Source organism: Notolepis coatsorum (assembly GCF_963971535.1).
Source record: "Notolepis coatsorum genome assembly, chromosome: 2".
Lineage (NCBI taxonomy): Eukaryota > Metazoa > Chordata > Actinopteri > Aulopiformes > Paralepididae > Notolepis > Notolepis coatsorum.
The window spans coordinates 172,949,229-172,966,927 of record NC_140166.1 but is presented as its reverse complement, the minus strand read 5'-3'; the positions used below and the strand labels follow the sequence as shown (position 1 = coordinate 172,966,927).

Below are 17,699 nucleotides of genomic sequence, written 5' to 3'. Positions count from 1 at the left end.
ATGAATCGCTGAATTATGAATAGTTTTACATGTTTTACCGCTTGACTACAGAAACATACCTACAACAGCAGAATAGATTTACAAGACCCTCAATAGCTGCTATGCCTATGGCTACCACCAGATGTCACTGTCGAGTAAAAGTGTTTCATAAAGCATTAACCCAGTGTTTTGATTTGTCTCTGTGTTTCAGAATGTCTTGTTCTGCTCATCCCTAGTGATAGGTGTTTTATTGATAAGGTGATAATGTGTTGTGGGTGATAAAGTGTTTTTGGTAATAAAATGGTAAATGGTGCATTTATATAGTGCTTTTATCCAAATCGCTTCACAATTCTGTTCCTCACATTCACTCATTCATCACACATTCACACACCGACGGCAGAGGCAGCCATGCAAGGTGCCAACCTGCTCATCGGGAGCAATTAGGGGTTAAGTGTCTTGCTCAAGGACACTTAGACATGCTGCCCGGGAGGAGCGGGAATCGAACAGGGAACCTTCCGATTACCAGTCGACCACTCTACCTCCTGAGCCACTGTCGCCAGGTGTCAATAAGGTGTTTTGTGTGATAAGGTGTTTTGGGTGATAGGGTGTTTTGGGTGATAAGGTGTTTTGGGTGATAGGGTGTTTTGGGTGATATGGTGTTTTGGGTGATAAGGTGTTTTGGGTGATAGGGTGTTTTGGGTGATATGGTGTTTTGGGTGATAAGGTGTTTTGGGTCATAAGGTGTTTTGGGTGATAGGGTGTTTTGGGTGATATGGTGTTTTGGGTGATAAGGTGTTTTGGGTGATAGGGTGTTTTGGGTGATATGGTGTTTTGGGTGATAAGGTGTTTTGGGTCATAAGGTGTTTTGGGTGATAGGGTATTTTGGGTGATATGGTGTTTTGGGTGATAAGGTGTTTTGGGTGATACAGTGTTTTGGCTAATATGGTGTTTTGGGTCATAAGGTGTTTCGAGACAATAAGTAAACCTCTTAACCATAGGCGGCGGGTATGTAAGGCCAGACGAGGCTATGCCGACCCAAACCAGCAGCCCCAGTCTGCGCATTATTATAGGCAGCCTAGGCTACGATATTGTGTGTGTGTGGGCTGCTGCAGCCCGGTGGTGACAATACGCAAGGGTCGGCCAACCAAGGTGTCAATGGCAGTAGGTGTGGTGGCCGTTTAACATTCCAGACTGCAGGCAGTAACCAATCACGCCGCATCATCAAACTAACCGATGCCAGTCTGGTCTTCAAAATCCTCCATGGTCTAGCCCCACCCCCACTTTCCAATTTTTCACCTCCAGGTTCACCAGAACTGTTGTACCGGGTGACTTGGCTGTTCCATTAAGGACAAGTACATTTAGCAAATCAGCCCTCTCCGTGAGAGCTGCCAAGACCTGGAACTCCATTCCAAGTTACATGCCGCCTGGGCATAACACAGATCACCTGAGGCCAAGCCGCCAAGGGCTTGCTCTACGAGGGCATGATGAGACTGAGTCAGAGTTAGTCAAATCGTGGACACTTTTTAGAGCTACTATGTACATTGTTTTCAAAGCAGCTTCACATTGAAAGTGATCTCATAGACAAACTTAAAGCAGAAAAGATCATTGATGCGCGAAACGTCGCATTTTATTTTGTTGCATTAAGGTAAGACAATGGTTAATCATATTGGATGTCTTCATTTGAACAATTAATTTGCACTATATGAAATGAGGGGGGCTCGCTGTAGTAGCCTAGTGGGTGTGTGTATTGTATGAAATCAGAACCTGGACAGCACCGTTTGCGTGCACCGTTTGCGTGCAAGCAAAAAAGAAAAAGGAAAAATGTTGCGTCCCATCCCATCTACAGCCTACCCTACTGTCCAGCTCACCCGCCGCCTATGCTCTTAATGTTCTGACGGCCCGCGTCTGTCGGCGTCACACTGTGTTATTCTCTATCAACCAACACATTGGTTGAAAGCTAAAATAACTGCCGATTGACAGACACCCTACTTGGCCTATTACGTGCTTCCAATTTTGGGTTATGAGACCAAACAGCCAACAAGCATCAGTTTCTAAAAAGTTACCATCTCCGGTTTCACCACCCGGTGACCGAACCAATCACCTCTGACAGTGAAAATGATTGACTGTTTTTGTAGCCAATCAAATTCTGGAAACAACAATATCTTACGTGAGGGATATTTCCCAGGATATATGTTATTTTCTCTCGGGCGAAAGATCCAGACTCATTCGACATCTGCTGCGCGTGCCAATGCATTGGTGCCAATGGCCATTTTGGATAAACATACCTATACATACTATTGTTCTCTATATATTGTGCCAAGCATCCCGATTGAAATCAGTGATAAAATGACTAGATCGAATTTGAACCAGCAGTGATTATGTGCATTTATGCCCAGAATGCCCGCAATTTCCATTGGCAAACTTTCAGACTCTAGTCGGTGTACATTGCAAAAAAGGTGCATGTTGATCTGACGCGACAGTGTCTGTGCGCATTTCCTGTTAGCCTATAGTTTGTCATTAATTCCTAGGTTTGGTCAAAAGTAAAGATGCTCTACATTTGGGGGTTCTGCGTCACCCCTCAATAGTAAACACAAGGGAGATACAGTGTGACATTTCTGCAGGACACCAACAACATGCAAATCTAAGGTCAGAAAATTGCCAGCATAATTTCCATAAACAAAAAGAATGAAGCCTTCATATTAGAGTCAGCTTTGAACAGCTCTGAATGGCCAATACAGCAGCCAATGTACTAATAATATTGTGTCAACCTCTACCGTCTTTAACTATGAAATGTGCATAACACTCCATCTTACAGTCAACAGGTAATTACAGTACCTTTCGAAACCTGAATCTTCTGACAACTTAAAATTATGTGGTTCTTTATCACATCATAAATGAAGAGCTTTCCTTGTAGAAAACCTAGCATATGGCCTTAGTAGTATTGGGGAAACTAGGCAGGGTGACTAGGCAAGGCAAAACGTCACCTACACATGTCTGAGGAGAGGACAGGGAGCATTTGCTGAGGTGAAATCAGGAAAGTGCTAAATGTTTAGGGCTACATGTAGTTTGTAATTAACTACCTTAACCAACGTAGTTAACTACCGAACAAACTACTAAGATCTGAATGTAGTTACACCACACCCTAACTACTAGTAATAGTAAACTATTAGTAAACTAGTAATTAGGGATGTCCGATATTATCGGCCTACCGATATTATCGGCCGATATTGGCATTAAAATGTAATATCGGAAAATATCGGTATCGGTTTTCCATTTTTTTTTTTTTTTTTTTTTTACATTTATTTAACCTTTACTTACCCAGGAAAGCAAATAAGAACTAATTCTTATTTTATTTATTGTCAAAAGTATGCATAATGTTGTGTTAATTCCACAACAAGAGACAACAATGTAATGTTAATTACCTGAAATTATTCCGTTTTTTTGGGGGGGAAACCCTGCATATATCGGTATCGGTTGATATCGGTATCGGAAATTAAGAGTTGGACAATATCGGTATATCGGATATCAGAAAAAAAGCCAATATCGAACATCCCTACTAGTAATTGAACTACATGTAGTTATTAGTTAGCCTAACTACTCCCCAACTGAACATACAGGCATTATGGAGTCACCGATATGGGGTTTGTTTGTTGAGTGTGAGACTGCAGGAACTCACTGGAGCAGGGAGTGCTGTGGGAAGCTGAAGGCACCATGGGAGATGCGGTCCACGAAGTTGAGTGGGATCCTCTGGATCTGCTCACAGTTGAGCATCACAAAGTCGTACTTGCAGACGAGGAGAGAGTGGTCTGTGATGAACACCACTCGTTCCTTCTCGTTGTTCCAGTGATCCAACCTGAAGGAGAAAACAAGCAGAGAGACATTTAGAGATAGATATTCCTTTATCGATCCCCTTGGGGAAATTCATCTCTCTCTCTCTCTCTCTCTCTCTCTCTCTCTTTCTCTCTCTTTCTCTCTCACACACAGATTGCTGCCAGAAGCCTTTGGGGACCGCGCAGGGAGGATAGTTCACTGAACAGCCAACACAACATGTGAAAGGTGTGACATGGGTACGGCTGAACTACCTCTGACTGGGCTAATGTAATGAGTTAACCTTGACTGGGCACACTGCGGGCCATTTGGGGCAAAGGTGTCATAGGGCTCTATAAGGTCAGACCCTGGGTGGTTTGTACCATGCCACCGGGGGTTCAGGCATGATATGGCTAAACCGTGTGGCTTTCTCGTCACAGAGGCCTCTGGCCATCCTTCTGCATCCTGCAGCACCTGCTTGCTTCAGGCCACTGTGGTGGTGGTGGTAAATAAATAGCACTTCACTTTTTAGTTTTTATATAATATGTGTGCACTCTGTTATAACAGAGTATTATATTTATTTATAATAAAACACAAGATGCTTGTGCCCTGATTTAATAAGGGGTTTTTAGGGTAAGGGGTGTGGGTGCAGGAGGATATGGTTCAAATGTGAGCTTTGTGTATTGACAATAGGGATGGGTACCGAATTCGGTACTTTTGAGGTACCGAACCGAAACACGTCGGTACTACCGAGTATCGAATCAAGTGAGATACCAAAAAGAAAGATTTTTTCTTTTCTTTTTTTTACTTTTTTCTTTTCATGTCAACGTTCACACGCACAATATATGCTTACCTAGTATTTGACTTGATTCAACAACAAAGCAGTCGGAGCAATGGCAAGCCGAAAACTGTCGAAATTGTAGTTATTTGAAGTTTGGATTTTTTTTTCATGACTGAGGTAGGTAAATTACATTTCTTGAGACTAAAGTACAGAAAAAAGGTACCGTTGGGTACCGGTATCGATTCACAGGTACCGGTACCGGTTCAAATGTGAAAGGTACCCATCCCTAATAAACTGCCCCTCAGATAGCCTTCCCTCTCGCCTTCTAAAAGAAGTGCTCGATTCAGTCTTGCCCACTATTCTGTTGCTGGTAAATTCCTCTCTCAGCTCTGGCTGTGTCCCAACCGCCTTTAAACACGCTGTGGTTCAACCCCTGATAAAAAAGAAAAACCTTGATCCCTCTATTTTATCTAACTTCAGGCCTATTTCCCAATTACCCTTCCTGTCAAAAGTCCTGGAGCGAGCAGTTTACCTCCAGTTAAAACTGTTTTTAGATGTTCATCAAATCCATGAAAAGTTTCAGTCTGGCTTTAAACCGCGCCATAGCACTGAAACAGCCCTCCTGAGAGTCCAAAATGATCTAATTTTAGCTGCAGATTCTGGAAATCCCGCCATTCTCGTGCTTTTAGACCTTACAGCCGCCTTCGACACTATAGACCACACTGTCCTACTGTCGCGCCTGGAAAAACATGTTGGCATCACAGGCGTCGCCCTAAGCTGGTTCAAGTCCTACCTGACTGACCGGAGCTTCTCAGTCCAGCTTGGAGAATTCTTCTCTTCAGCGGCCCCACTTACCTGTGGGGTGCCCCAGGGGTCGATACTGGGCCCCATCCTCTTTTTATTATATATGTTGCCCTTAGGCTCAATCATTGCAAAGCACAACATGTCCTTCCATTGTTTTGCCGACGATGTGCAGATATATCTACCCTTACAAGCAAAAGGCAAGGTCACATTACAACCACTGCTAGATTGCCTGGCTGATATTAAATTATGGATGAGTTCAAACTTTCTCAACTTAAATGAGCGCAAAACAGAGATAATTTTATTTAGTAATGATTCACCTGACCCTACAGCCATTGCCCTAGGCCCCCTGGGCTCAAATATCCGCTCCTCTGTCAGAAACCTCGGAGTAATCTTCGACAGAAATTTTAAATTTGATAAGCAGGTTAGTTTGGTGGTCAAAACTAGCTTTTTCCACCTCAGACTCCTAGCCAAGACCAAACCATACCTGTCTCAGAAGGATCTGGAGAGGGTGATCCATGCCTTTATCTCGACCCGGCTGGATTACTGCAATGCGTTGTATATCGGCATTGACCAGTTGCTGCTTCGTCGCCTGCAACTGGTACAAAATGCGGCTGCCCGCCTGCTTTCCGGTACCAGGAAACGTGACCACATTACACCAGTTCTGGCTTCTCTCCACTGGCTCCCCGTCCGTTTCCGTATTGATTTTAAACTTTTACTGACTGTTTTTAAAGCACTATACGGGCTGGCTCCACCGTACCTAGCTGAGCTCCTACATCACCCCACCCCATCCAGAGCCTTAAGGTCTGCTGACCAGCTGCTGCTGGAGGTGCCTAGGACCAGGCTAAAAACCAGGGGAGATAGAGCCATTGCTGCTGCTGCCCCCAGACTCTGGAACAGCCTCCCCCCCACATAAGATCTGCCCAGAGCCTGGAGGTTTTTAAATCCTTGCTCAAAACACACCTCTTCTCCCTGGCCTTTGACCAGAGCTAGCCCAGCATCTATACATGACGTCAGCTGTCACTGCACTTTTTATCAAATTTTCTTGTCTCTTTTATTGCACTTTGCCCTTGCTTTCCTATATGTACTGTACTTATTTACTTACTGTATTTTTATTGCATTGTATGTGTTTTTATCATGTTGTGAAGCACTTTGGTTTGGCTGTTAGCCATTTGTAAACGTGCTATACAAATAAAACTGACTTGACTTGACTAATTGACAATGCCAAAGCTACATACCACATAGCCTCCAATGGCCACCACAACCCAACGTTTAGACAGCGAAAGCCAAACGATAACTATATTATCATAGTATTACTATGTGGACTGGACAACAGAGAAAAGATAAGAAAATTACATTATCGTCTACTTAAGACAGCTGAAAGCACTTGAGTAAATATCTAAATATCTATTTTTAATGCGAGGAATTTATGAACTAGTTATTTTGAGTAACATTCCTGCCTGGTCTAAACTGAAGGACATTTCAGTGGGTGCTAAAAAATAAATGGATAATACTGAATTTTTGTTGCAAGAATCCTGAGTTCAGTGCAGGGACTGCAGGGCCATAGTATGACTCACGTAATCATGTGTTGGACAGAGCCACAGGAATGGGATGTATTATTCATCGTCACATGGCCAGCCTTTTAAATGTTTCCTGAAAGCTTGTGCCTGAGAGATAGGTCCCGACAGCTGCAGGCGGCGGCGCACTCCATAAATGTCCTCCAGTGGCTTCATTTTGCTCTATGTTCATTTAAGTTATAAATCATCTCCCCACGCTTTTACTTATTACCGGCACCTCCGTGCCAGCGAGAGAGAGAGCATTCTTGGCGCCGATACCAATATTGATAACTGGGAGAGAAGTTGTTGACTGAATGAATGAATGAATGAATGAATGAATGAATGAATGAATGAATGAAAACTTTATTTAACAGATTGCAGAATGGGTACAATACAGTACGGCTCAATACACACAATTGTTAAGGGGATGCAGACCAGAGAAAGACGTTTCCCATTTGACTGATCTCCACTATACTATGGATTTTTTTCTCCTGTGATGCTGAAACAGATAGACATACGGTCTCCTTGAAAGGTAATCCTCAAATCTGGCTCTGAAAGACTAATACCACAACGAAGGGTATTTGAAAGCTGTCAACACTAAAATGTATTGCTAAATAAGTCATAAATCATCTTCATCGGCCATCATTTGTTTGCAGAAACCTTGTGCAATTTGAATATCTTGCAAACTAACAAAATAGAGACATTACGCCTTGCTGTAATAATTTAATTGGTGTGATATATCTGTCATACTGAACACACTGAAACATTATCAGATTGAATACAGTAACGTAAGCTAACTTGCTTGAGAGTATCGTATTTGAGAGTACGAACGCATCAAAGGCTACTTGAGGACATCATGCTGAATGAAACTCCCCGTGGGGAACAGTCCCAACATTGAACAGCCGATTAGAATTCAGACAGATGAGGGCGGCAGGGTAGCACAGTGGACTAAGCACTTGCCTACCACCGCAGATACTCTGGACTCAAATCAGTGGTACCTCCGGCTTGGTCAGTCGTCCCTACTAACACAATTGCAGGGTTAGCGGGTGGGAAGCCGGTGGGGTATGGGTCCTGGTCGTTGTAAACTGCGACTCCTACTGGTCGGTCGGGGCACCTGTTCAGCAGGGAGGGGATCTGGGAGAAATAGCGTGAACCTCCCACGTGTTACGTTCCCCTAGTGAAACTCCTCGCTGTCAGGTGAAAAGAAGCGGCTGGCGACTCCACATGTATCGGAGGAGGCATGTGGTAGTTCTACACCCTCCCCAGACCGACAGTGGGGCAATGCGCGCAACGACCAGGAAGGGAATTGGCATAACGACTAGATTGGGATGGGTGAAAAATACAGAAAGCCCAATTTTTTTTTTATCTTGTGCATCCCTAGCAATGGTGGAACTCACTGGGCTTAAGAGATGAAATGATACATCATGTTTAAAGCCATATAATTTTAACTGTTTACTATTTTTTTTTTTTATTCTACCCATGATTAACAGTAATAGCATAATCTCAATATATCTCTCAACAGATTACTCATATTTATGAATTATAACCACTCAAACCTGTGTTTGTTTGATACAACGTGTTTTTTCATCGAAAAAACGGATAAATGTTGTTTTTGACCATATTTCTCATTTTTCTTTTTGATAAATTACATTTAGAAATATCTCGACGAAATACCTCTGAATACGAATAAAAAAAAATATTAAAGATTCGATGACTAGTTCGGCCAGAAACGGCGTTGAGGCGAAACGTTACTAAGCGCTCAACTTACCCAAATCTGGTGCGGGCTGTTCCATGTTGTTATGCGGCAGAAATATTGGACACGCCTCGCTGTTGGGAAGAGAACCAGACTTGCTCCGTGCATGACACTTCCTCGTTGGCGCGCGCCGGCGATGGGGGGCTTGTATTTCGGCGTATGGCGCGCTGTCGACTGCGCGGTCCGGTTGGTCTCTGGTTCTGTCTCAGAAAATCCACTCGCCCCCCCCCCCCCCACCACCACCCCAAACGATGTCTCCGGCGTTTCAATCACTAGCAGCCCGGTACAGCATATCTCACCTCCCTTGAATTGTGGCAAAGTTATCTGTGGAGCGATTACGCCACCATGCGTTTTACATCGGTAACAGCACATCCTGACCTAGATAGGGTCCTTAGCTCGTGGAATATGCAAAGATTTGGTAGATATATCGAGAATTGAACGAATAAGAGCATATTTAAAAATGGTTAAAAATGCTGTTTTAACATTGGAGCGGACGGAGAGTAGAAAAAGGGACCAGGGGTAAACAAGGCAGTAAATACTGTAACTATTTTTCTAGAGTGTTTCATGTTATAAGCTTTTAAGACAATGAACATATATGTAAAATTAAGATACCGTATTTACCCAATTTCATGAAATAACAATAAAGACAGACACCGCTGTGCTCACACACACACTCAAAATATCTCAAAAAAGTAGAAAACATGACCAGGGGTACACAAGGGTTAAATTAAAAAAAAAAAATCAGACAGACATCTAAACGTCTTAAACCAGGTTCATCAGTGAACATTTTACTGTCAGAGTCTCAGGCAGCGCTAACAGAAACAAAAGAATGAGTACGCTACAATACAATGTTAGTTCTATTTAGTTCTAGTTCAAGAGTAACTTCAAAGAATCTTTCTTCTACCAGGAATATGATAAAGAATAACAGCAATCCAATCCCAGTAGACAAGGCATGCAATCACGATTATGTGAGGAATGACAAGATTTGAAGTTAAGCAACTATTCTCTTCCACACCAAGTCAAATACAAGGCAGGAGAGGGGCTACTGTATCCTTGTCATTAGAGTTCCGCCGACATGATGTGTGTGTGACGTATGTGCGCGCACGTGTGTGCTTATACGTGACGGTGTGTGTGCACGTATGTGTGTGCCAGTGTTGTAGTACTTGAGTCCTGGACTGATTTTCAGGACTCGTGACTCGACTTGAGCACTGATGACTCGGACTTGAATTTGGACTCGAGCATTGACTGCATTCGGACGTTGCAGACGAGGACTTGTTAATTGATAAATACAGTTATTTATTTTTAAATCATTTTGTAATAGGACCTAATCATTTGGCATACGATATTGATGGCTAGTGCATTTGTTTGGGGCTATTGTGTCACAAAGTAAATCAACTCCCTTTGAAATGTTGACTGCTGTGTCATTTATGTTTAATGTAGACCTTTTTTTATTTGTATGTCAGCTCTTTGACTGCCAGAGTGGACTCAACCTTGATGACTCAGACTCGGACTAGGGTAATGGGGACTTGACTCGGACTTGACTCTGGCTCTTCTTTGGTGACTTGGACTCTAACACTGGGGACTTGAGACTCGACTCTGACTCGAGATTTAATGACTCGACTACAACACTGTGTGTATGTGTGTGTGCACGTATGTGTGTGCATGTGCATGCGTGTGTGTAGGCGCGGGGGTCATAATCATAATGTCAGCTCCGCTTCTTCCACCCCAGTTAAAGACACTCAGACTAATGTTAAGTTGTAACTGCCACTCTCCTCCTACCATAAAAATAAGATTTTAATCAGAAAAGACACTCATCCTTCAAATCAACACGGAGCACGGACGACTAAATCATTGCAGTAATATAACACACCCCGACAACATGAAGTGCTCATGAAGAAGCAACTCATGGTGACATGAACTCACTGTGTCACTGCAAGACACAAAAGGTGCTGAAATAATGCATGTGTTACTAAATTCAGTAGCATTGGGGTAATTGTTGGTGTTTGTTCCACGTCGTGTTGCTATTGTTTTTTTTTTTTTTGTGTGCAAATTGTAGGATTATCTGAGGCCAACCTAATTACTGTCTTTCAGATGCGGTAGCAGGCTGTATTTTTAAGCTAGCACAAAGCTAGCAATAATAATAATAAACTTTATTTGTATAGCAGCTTTCATACAAGAATTGCAGCTCAAAGTGCTTCACAGAACTTTGGGGACCATGCTGGAAATAAGGGTTGTCACTTTTGCATGTCATCCCTTGGATTTGTTGTGTCTTTGGATCCATAAATAAAATCAATCAATCAATCACAGCAGAAAAAAGACAGGCACAAAATTAGCACATACAGTGCAGACATAAAATCTAACATCCCAATAGGCCACCTTGTTTATGGTTTGATTCTATGGCAGTTTTAAAATAGTAGTATATTTTAGCCTTTACCTTTTCTCCCATCCCCCAATTTAGGAGTTTCACTGGGAGAGCGTAACACATGCAGAGGTCCATGCTATCTCCCCCAGGCGCCCTGACCGATCAGTAGGAGTCGCTATGGCAACGAGTAACGACCATGACTCATACACCACCGGCTTCCCACCCGCGAACACCAATTGTGTTCGTAGGGACGACTGACCGAGCCGGAGGTACTGCTGCCGGGAATTTAACCTGCCTACCTGCGGTGGTAGGCGAGTGCTTAGACCTCTACACTACCCAGGCGCACCTAAGCTGAATTTTGACGGGGGAAACCCTTGACCTCTCACCTCAAGGTACCTGAATAAAATTGGGCTAAATAGAATAACAAAAGTCTAGCTAATCTTCTTTACAGCAATACAGTAGCAATACTCCGTTTATGCTAGTCCCACTGCTGCATGAATGTAGAGGAGAAGCTGACATATGTTTATTTGTCAACATGCGTGTGGGTTTAGTTGGGGTCAACACATTATGTTATTTCAATAGGTCTACATACTTTTTAAGACTAGAGTAGGTTAAAGGAACTAGTGTAATAACATGAATAACTCACTCTGCCATCAGCCAGGTACTTTGGACACTTCCATCTATCTCTCTGTCCACAAGGGCCTTGAGGTCTTCGATGCCGTGAGTAAGTGTGCCAGGCTAGGGAAAAAAGGAGAGATGGGACATCATTTTCCATTCAAACCTATTAAATGGTTTCCCAACATTATGGGAAATGCGCTTGCCGTCTTATCCAGTCAGATAAGATAGATAAAAATGTTCTCTCTGTGCGTTCAGTAGAAGGCTATCTGGCTCCGAGCTAGCCTACTTTAGCACAAATGTATGGAAACGGATATGGATCACCAGCTTAGCTTAAAGTGCTGGGAGAGGTGTTTTTTGGGCAACATCTATGCTAGTGGTCCATATTTGCTTCCATTCATTTTATTTGTGCTAAACTAGGTTAGCTTGAAGCCAGATGGCTTTCTAACTGAACGCACAGAGAGGAAACTGGATCTATCTTCTTCTCTGACTCTGGAAAAGACGGCAAGTGCATTTTCCATTATGTTGCCGTCAGTGGTGCAGTCGTAATATGGGAACTGGTAACACGCCACGTGCACGCTCTTCTTGCTCTCTATTTGTGTGAATGTGCGCGTGGAAAGCTGGCGCGCAGCATGATCTGGTAACACGGCGTGTAACCGGGTGTGACCACGACTGCACCACTGGTTGCCGTGTTCCTTTAAGCCATCTACATTACAAGTGTGATGGTTACTATACACTTGTAGGGCTACGGTAAATATCAGTGTTTATAAATGTTTATAACAGTTAACTTAATTAATTGAATTAATACATAACAATTTATGGGGGGGGGGGGTGCCATGCCACAACTTGAGGTAGCATGAAAGTCTTACCCTCAAGACAAAGAATCTCTTTAGCTTGAACTGGTTCACTGTTGATGTCCAGCGATTTTCATGAGATCCGTCCTTGGGTGGCAGAACAGGTTCCTTATCAGCAGCCAGTGCTTGGCCCTGCTCTGACGGCAGAAGAACCCCAGGGCCCGATGATGACTGTGATTCAGATGGCGCCTGCTGATGATGTCCCAGCTCCACAGCCTGGAATCCTTCATATTCTACCACAGACATTGTGCTGCTTCAGAATACCTAGATCACAGTTAAAATGATCAACAACAACAACACATAGTACACTATCAAGTGAATTATCAAGGCCTGTGTTGCTTACCCCTCTTAAATATAATATAATGCAGTCATATTTGTAATCATTCTAATCTACTCCGACCTACACTATGTATCCCCGCAATGTAGCGTGTTGAAGAAATACTGACGCTTCTTCGGTGTGTGATAGAGGCAACGTACGTACGTGGCCCGAAAACAGAACATTTGACATTTGAAAACTAAATGTATCCCCAGTTAAGTTATGAAATAACTTGTGGTTCCATTATGTAAATATACTGTGTGTAAATATATATATACATACCTGTAAATATCGAAGGCGCAGATCGGCAGATGTCCGTTCACAGTCAAAGGGACACAAGGTGAGACGGTATCAGTACTGTAGCAGCAGGTGCCTAACTTCCTTGTTGTGAAGCCTAGTAGGGTTTGTTTGACTGGGCGTAGAGATAAGGCAGGGCGGGACGCAGCCTACACGTATTATTCAAATATTAAGCACGGCCTGTCTTTGTGTTGGTTTCATTTACAAAACTCTCTACAGTCATGGTCGTGGAAGTTGAACTTGTTTGGCTGGATTTCCCCCTCGTCAGAGAAGCATCCATCTGCAGAACGTCAGCCCCAGCACTCTCAGTCCCCACGCTGTCCAATAGTATCCACCTGCAGACCTGAAGACCAGCGCTTACAAGCCCCGCACATACAAGCACCGCACATAGCAACCCCTCGCTTCCATTGGCTGATTTTGGTGACGTGATTTTTGCACGTTGCACTGCGGGATTGATTGATTGATTGATTGAAAACTTTATGGTGACGTGATTTTGTGTCACGTTGCACGTTGCACTGCGGGATTGATTGATTGATTGATTGAAAACTTTATTAACAGATTGCCGTATGATTTGGGTCACGTTGCACTGCGGGATTGATTGATTGATTGATTCATTGATTCATTGATTGATTGATTGATTGATTGAAAACTTTATTAACAGATTGATTGATTGATTGAAAACTTTATTAACAGATTGTAGAATGGGTACACGTGACCTGACCGATTGATTGATTGATTGATTGATTGATTGATTGATTGATTGATTGAAAACTTTATTAACAGATTGCAGAATGGGTACAGTGACCGATTGATTGATTGATTGATTGATTTATTGATTGATTGATTTATTGATTGATTGATTGAAAACTTTATTAACAGATTGCAGAATGGGTACAGTGACCGATTGATTGATTGATTGATTGATTTATACAACGTATATGTACATTACATTTTCTATATTAGGTCTGGAGTTGCCCTCATTAAAAACTGATTTGGAGTCTTTGGGTAAAGGAGTAACCTTAGCCTCCTTCCATATCTTTGGACATAGTCCCACTTGTATACATCTATTAATAATATGACACTGGACTTGCTATGATCGTAGCAGTAATTCTCAATAATTTACTATCCAAGTTGTCTGTGCCAGCTAACTTGCTGTCAGGTAGAGCCTGGAGTAACCTTTCAATATCACTAACCTCAACCTGTTGAAAATCAAATGTACACCCTTTATCTTTCATTATGATATTCTTAATTATGTCATTTGATTTTGTATTGTTTGAGATGTGCATTCCCTGCCTGAGCTGAGATATCTTACTTGCATAAAAATCATTAAAATGGTTGGCAATATCACATGGTTTGGTTAGGACAATTCCATATGACTCAACAAAAGGTGTACAGACATTGGATTTTCTACCCATAATTTGATTTAAAACATTCCATAGATTTTTACCATCATTTCTCACATCATATAACCATGGTTTAAAATATTCCCTTTTCCTCACCTTATTTAACTTTGTGACTTGATTACGTAAGGAACGGTACTTTTGTCTGTCATCTGCAGAACTGGAACACACTGATGCTTTTTTGGCTACAGTATGTCTCTCTCATTCATTAAAATTCATTAAAAGCTACTATCTATCCATGGGGCTGATTTGTTTCTGACATAAATAAGTCCAGTGCAACCTCTGGGTCATCCTCACAACATACCTCCTCCCAGTTTATACCCAACATTTCATTAATAAAACCGTCTACATTAAAACTCTTATATGACCGTGAGTGAAATTTCAGGGGAGCTCCCACAGACCGTAGTACAATATATACATACATGAAACACATATAACACTGTACATAACAGAATATTTTAAATAAAGTGCATGATGAGTGGTAACAGTGATTATCAAGTCCAGGTAAGTGCATGGTGCACGTGAGGGGACAGTCAATGAGCGTTTAACAGTCTGACTGCTTGGGGGAAAAAGCTGTTCTTAAATCTTTAACTCTTGGCATGTATGGACCGGTATCTCCTCCCTGAGGGAAGGAGCTGAAAGAGGTGATGTGCTGGGTGAGACTGGTCCTTGATGATACACTTGGAGCGGTGGAGGCAGCGGGAGGTGAAGACGGAGGTGATGTTTGATAGAGGAGTCCCGACAATCCTGCCTGCCGCCTTCACCACCCTCTGTAGAGCCTCTTGCTCTGCCTTTGTGCAGCTGGATAACCACACAGACTTCACACAGACTGTCTGTACAATACTGCTGTAGGCCTATAATACTTATGTAAATAAGTAAGGCAATTGAAATATATCTGCAGTACAGCTCAATACACACAATTGTTAAGGGGATGCAGACCAGAGAAAGACTTCCGTCTTGTTTACATCAGGGTCCCCCATTTTCAATTCATCATAAATGTACAGTTCCCTCCCCCTTGTATATATTTACTGTATGTCACAAATGTAACAGTACTGCATGGTCTGCATCCCCTTAACAATTGTGTGTATTGAGCTGTACTGCATTCTGCAATCTGTTAATAAAGTTTTCAATCAATCAATCAATAAATCAATCAATCAATAAATCAATCAATCAATCAATCAATCGGTCACTGTACCCATTCTGCAATCTGTTAATAAAGTTTTCAATCAATCAATCAATAAATCAATCAATCAATAAATCAATCAATCAATCGGTCACTGTACCCATTCTGCAATCTGTTAATAAAGTTTTCAATCAATCAATCAATCAATCAATCAATCAATCAATCAATCAATCAATCGGTCAGGTCACGTGTACCCATTCTACAATCTGTTAATAAAGTTTTCAATCAATCAATCAATCTGTTAATAAAGTTTTCAATCAATCAATCAATCAATCAATGAATCAATGAATCAATCAATCAATCAATCCCGCAGTGCAACGTGACCCAAATCATACGGCAATCTGTTAATAAAGTTTTCAATCAATCAATCAATCAATCCCGCAGTGCAACGTGCAACATGACACAAAATCACGTCACCATAAAGTTTTCAATCAATCAATCAATCAATCCCGCAGTGCAACGTGCAAAAATCACGTCACCAAAATCAGCCAATGGAAGCGAGGGGTTGCTATGTGCGGTGCTTGTATGTGCGGGGCTTGTAAGCGCTGGTCTTCAGGTCTGCAGCTGGAAGCATCTCACGCTGTCAGGCCCCTCAGGAATTTGGGTGACGAGACCGTCACAGGGCCGCTCAGCAGCGCCACCCACCCAATTTTGTAGATTTTTTTTAATCAGTTGTGCAAGTCAATTTTGGTGAGTTGTTTCTATATACAATTCACTTATGACAAGTCATAATGCCGCGCGAGTCTCGGAACGTGCGTATACTGCGTAGTGTGAGAGAGAGAGAGAGAGAGAGAGAGAGAGAGAGAGAGAGAGAGAGAGAGAGATCACGCTATTTATCACAGTTTCACACCAAACTGGGGAGGCCGTGTTATATGTAGCCTATTTGAGCACAAGGGCCCCGTTCCCCGTACCTGGCTAACTGAGGATAATTTTCAGCATATAGCTTGACTTAAGCCAGACATTTCCATTCCCCGATGTCGGATTTTCTAAATCGCCATGGTAACAGATGTAAATGTCCTAACCCAATAATACACGAGACCCTCTTCTTGGGACCAAGTAAGGTTTCGTCGATAATCCAATGTAGGCTACAGTTACCCCCCCACCCAACCACCTCCAATGTAGTTTGCAGTTTGCCCCCCCCCCACCTACCCAACCCCCCCTCCACCCCACCTACCCAACCTCCTCCAATGTACAGTTTCTTCGTCAAATGTATATACTCTCTTTTTTAGACTATTTTTGTATCACAAACAGTACTGTATTTGTAAATCTGATATGTCATAAATGTATAGTACTGTCTATCTGTATGTCATGTATGTCATATGTTATGACAAATTGAAAATGGGGGACCCTGATGTAAACAGGACGAAAGTCTTTCTCTGGTCTGCATCCCCTTAACAATTGTGTGTATTGAGCTGTACTGTACTGTACCCATTCTGCAATCTGTTAATAAAGTTTTCAATCAATCAATCAATCAAACCCGCACAGTGCAATTCATTCAATTGGGTGGGTGGCGCTGCTGTCAGAGTGGGGCCTGACAGCGAGGGGACTGAGCGCTGGGGCTGACGTTCTGCAGTTGCATACTATTGCCTCGTCAACGTGCATAATGTAACAGAATGAAAGTGATCATTCAAACACCTTGGAAGTTATGCTACGTGGGTCCCCTTAAGTTATCTATAAATGTAAGGAAGACAGAGACGTTAAAAATAAACAGGTTTGATTGATTGAAAACTTTATTAAGAGATTGCAGAATGGGTACAATACAGTACGGCTCAATACAAACAACTGCTACAGTACTGTATATTTGTATATCTTGTATGTCATAAATATCTGGATGAAACAGTACTGTATATATTGAAGATATAATGTTTGCTGGAGCCACTTCATCCAGAACGGCACACCCCGGTCAGAGAGTGCATGGACACAGAGACAGAACAGTCCTTTGCAGTTTAATTAGGATCACATGCGTGAATGAGAGTGATATCTCAGAGTGGTTTT

The 17,699-nt window shown here is 42.4% G+C and overlaps 1 protein-coding gene across 1 annotated transcript in view; it reads right to left on the bottom strand.

Annotated features, from left to right (window-relative positions):
* Nucleotides 1-13,238, bottom strand: part of tprg1 (tumor protein p63 regulated 1) — a 46,100-nt gene extending 32,862 nt beyond the window's left edge. The window contains exons 1-4 of the mRNA XM_084307885.1: nucleotides 13,107-13,238; nucleotides 12,524-12,772; nucleotides 11,686-11,777; nucleotides 3,656-3,832 (exon numbers count right to left, since the gene is read on the bottom strand). Coding sequence (XP_084164011.1) covers nucleotides 3,656-3,832; nucleotides 11,686-11,777; nucleotides 12,524-12,754 — 500 coding nt within the window. The 5' untranslated portion in view covers nucleotides 12,755-12,772; nucleotides 13,107-13,238. The remainder of the gene's footprint in view (nucleotides 1-3,655; nucleotides 3,833-11,685; nucleotides 11,778-12,523; nucleotides 12,773-13,106) is intronic.
* Between the last annotated feature and the right edge of the window lie 4,461 nt (nucleotides 13,239-17,699).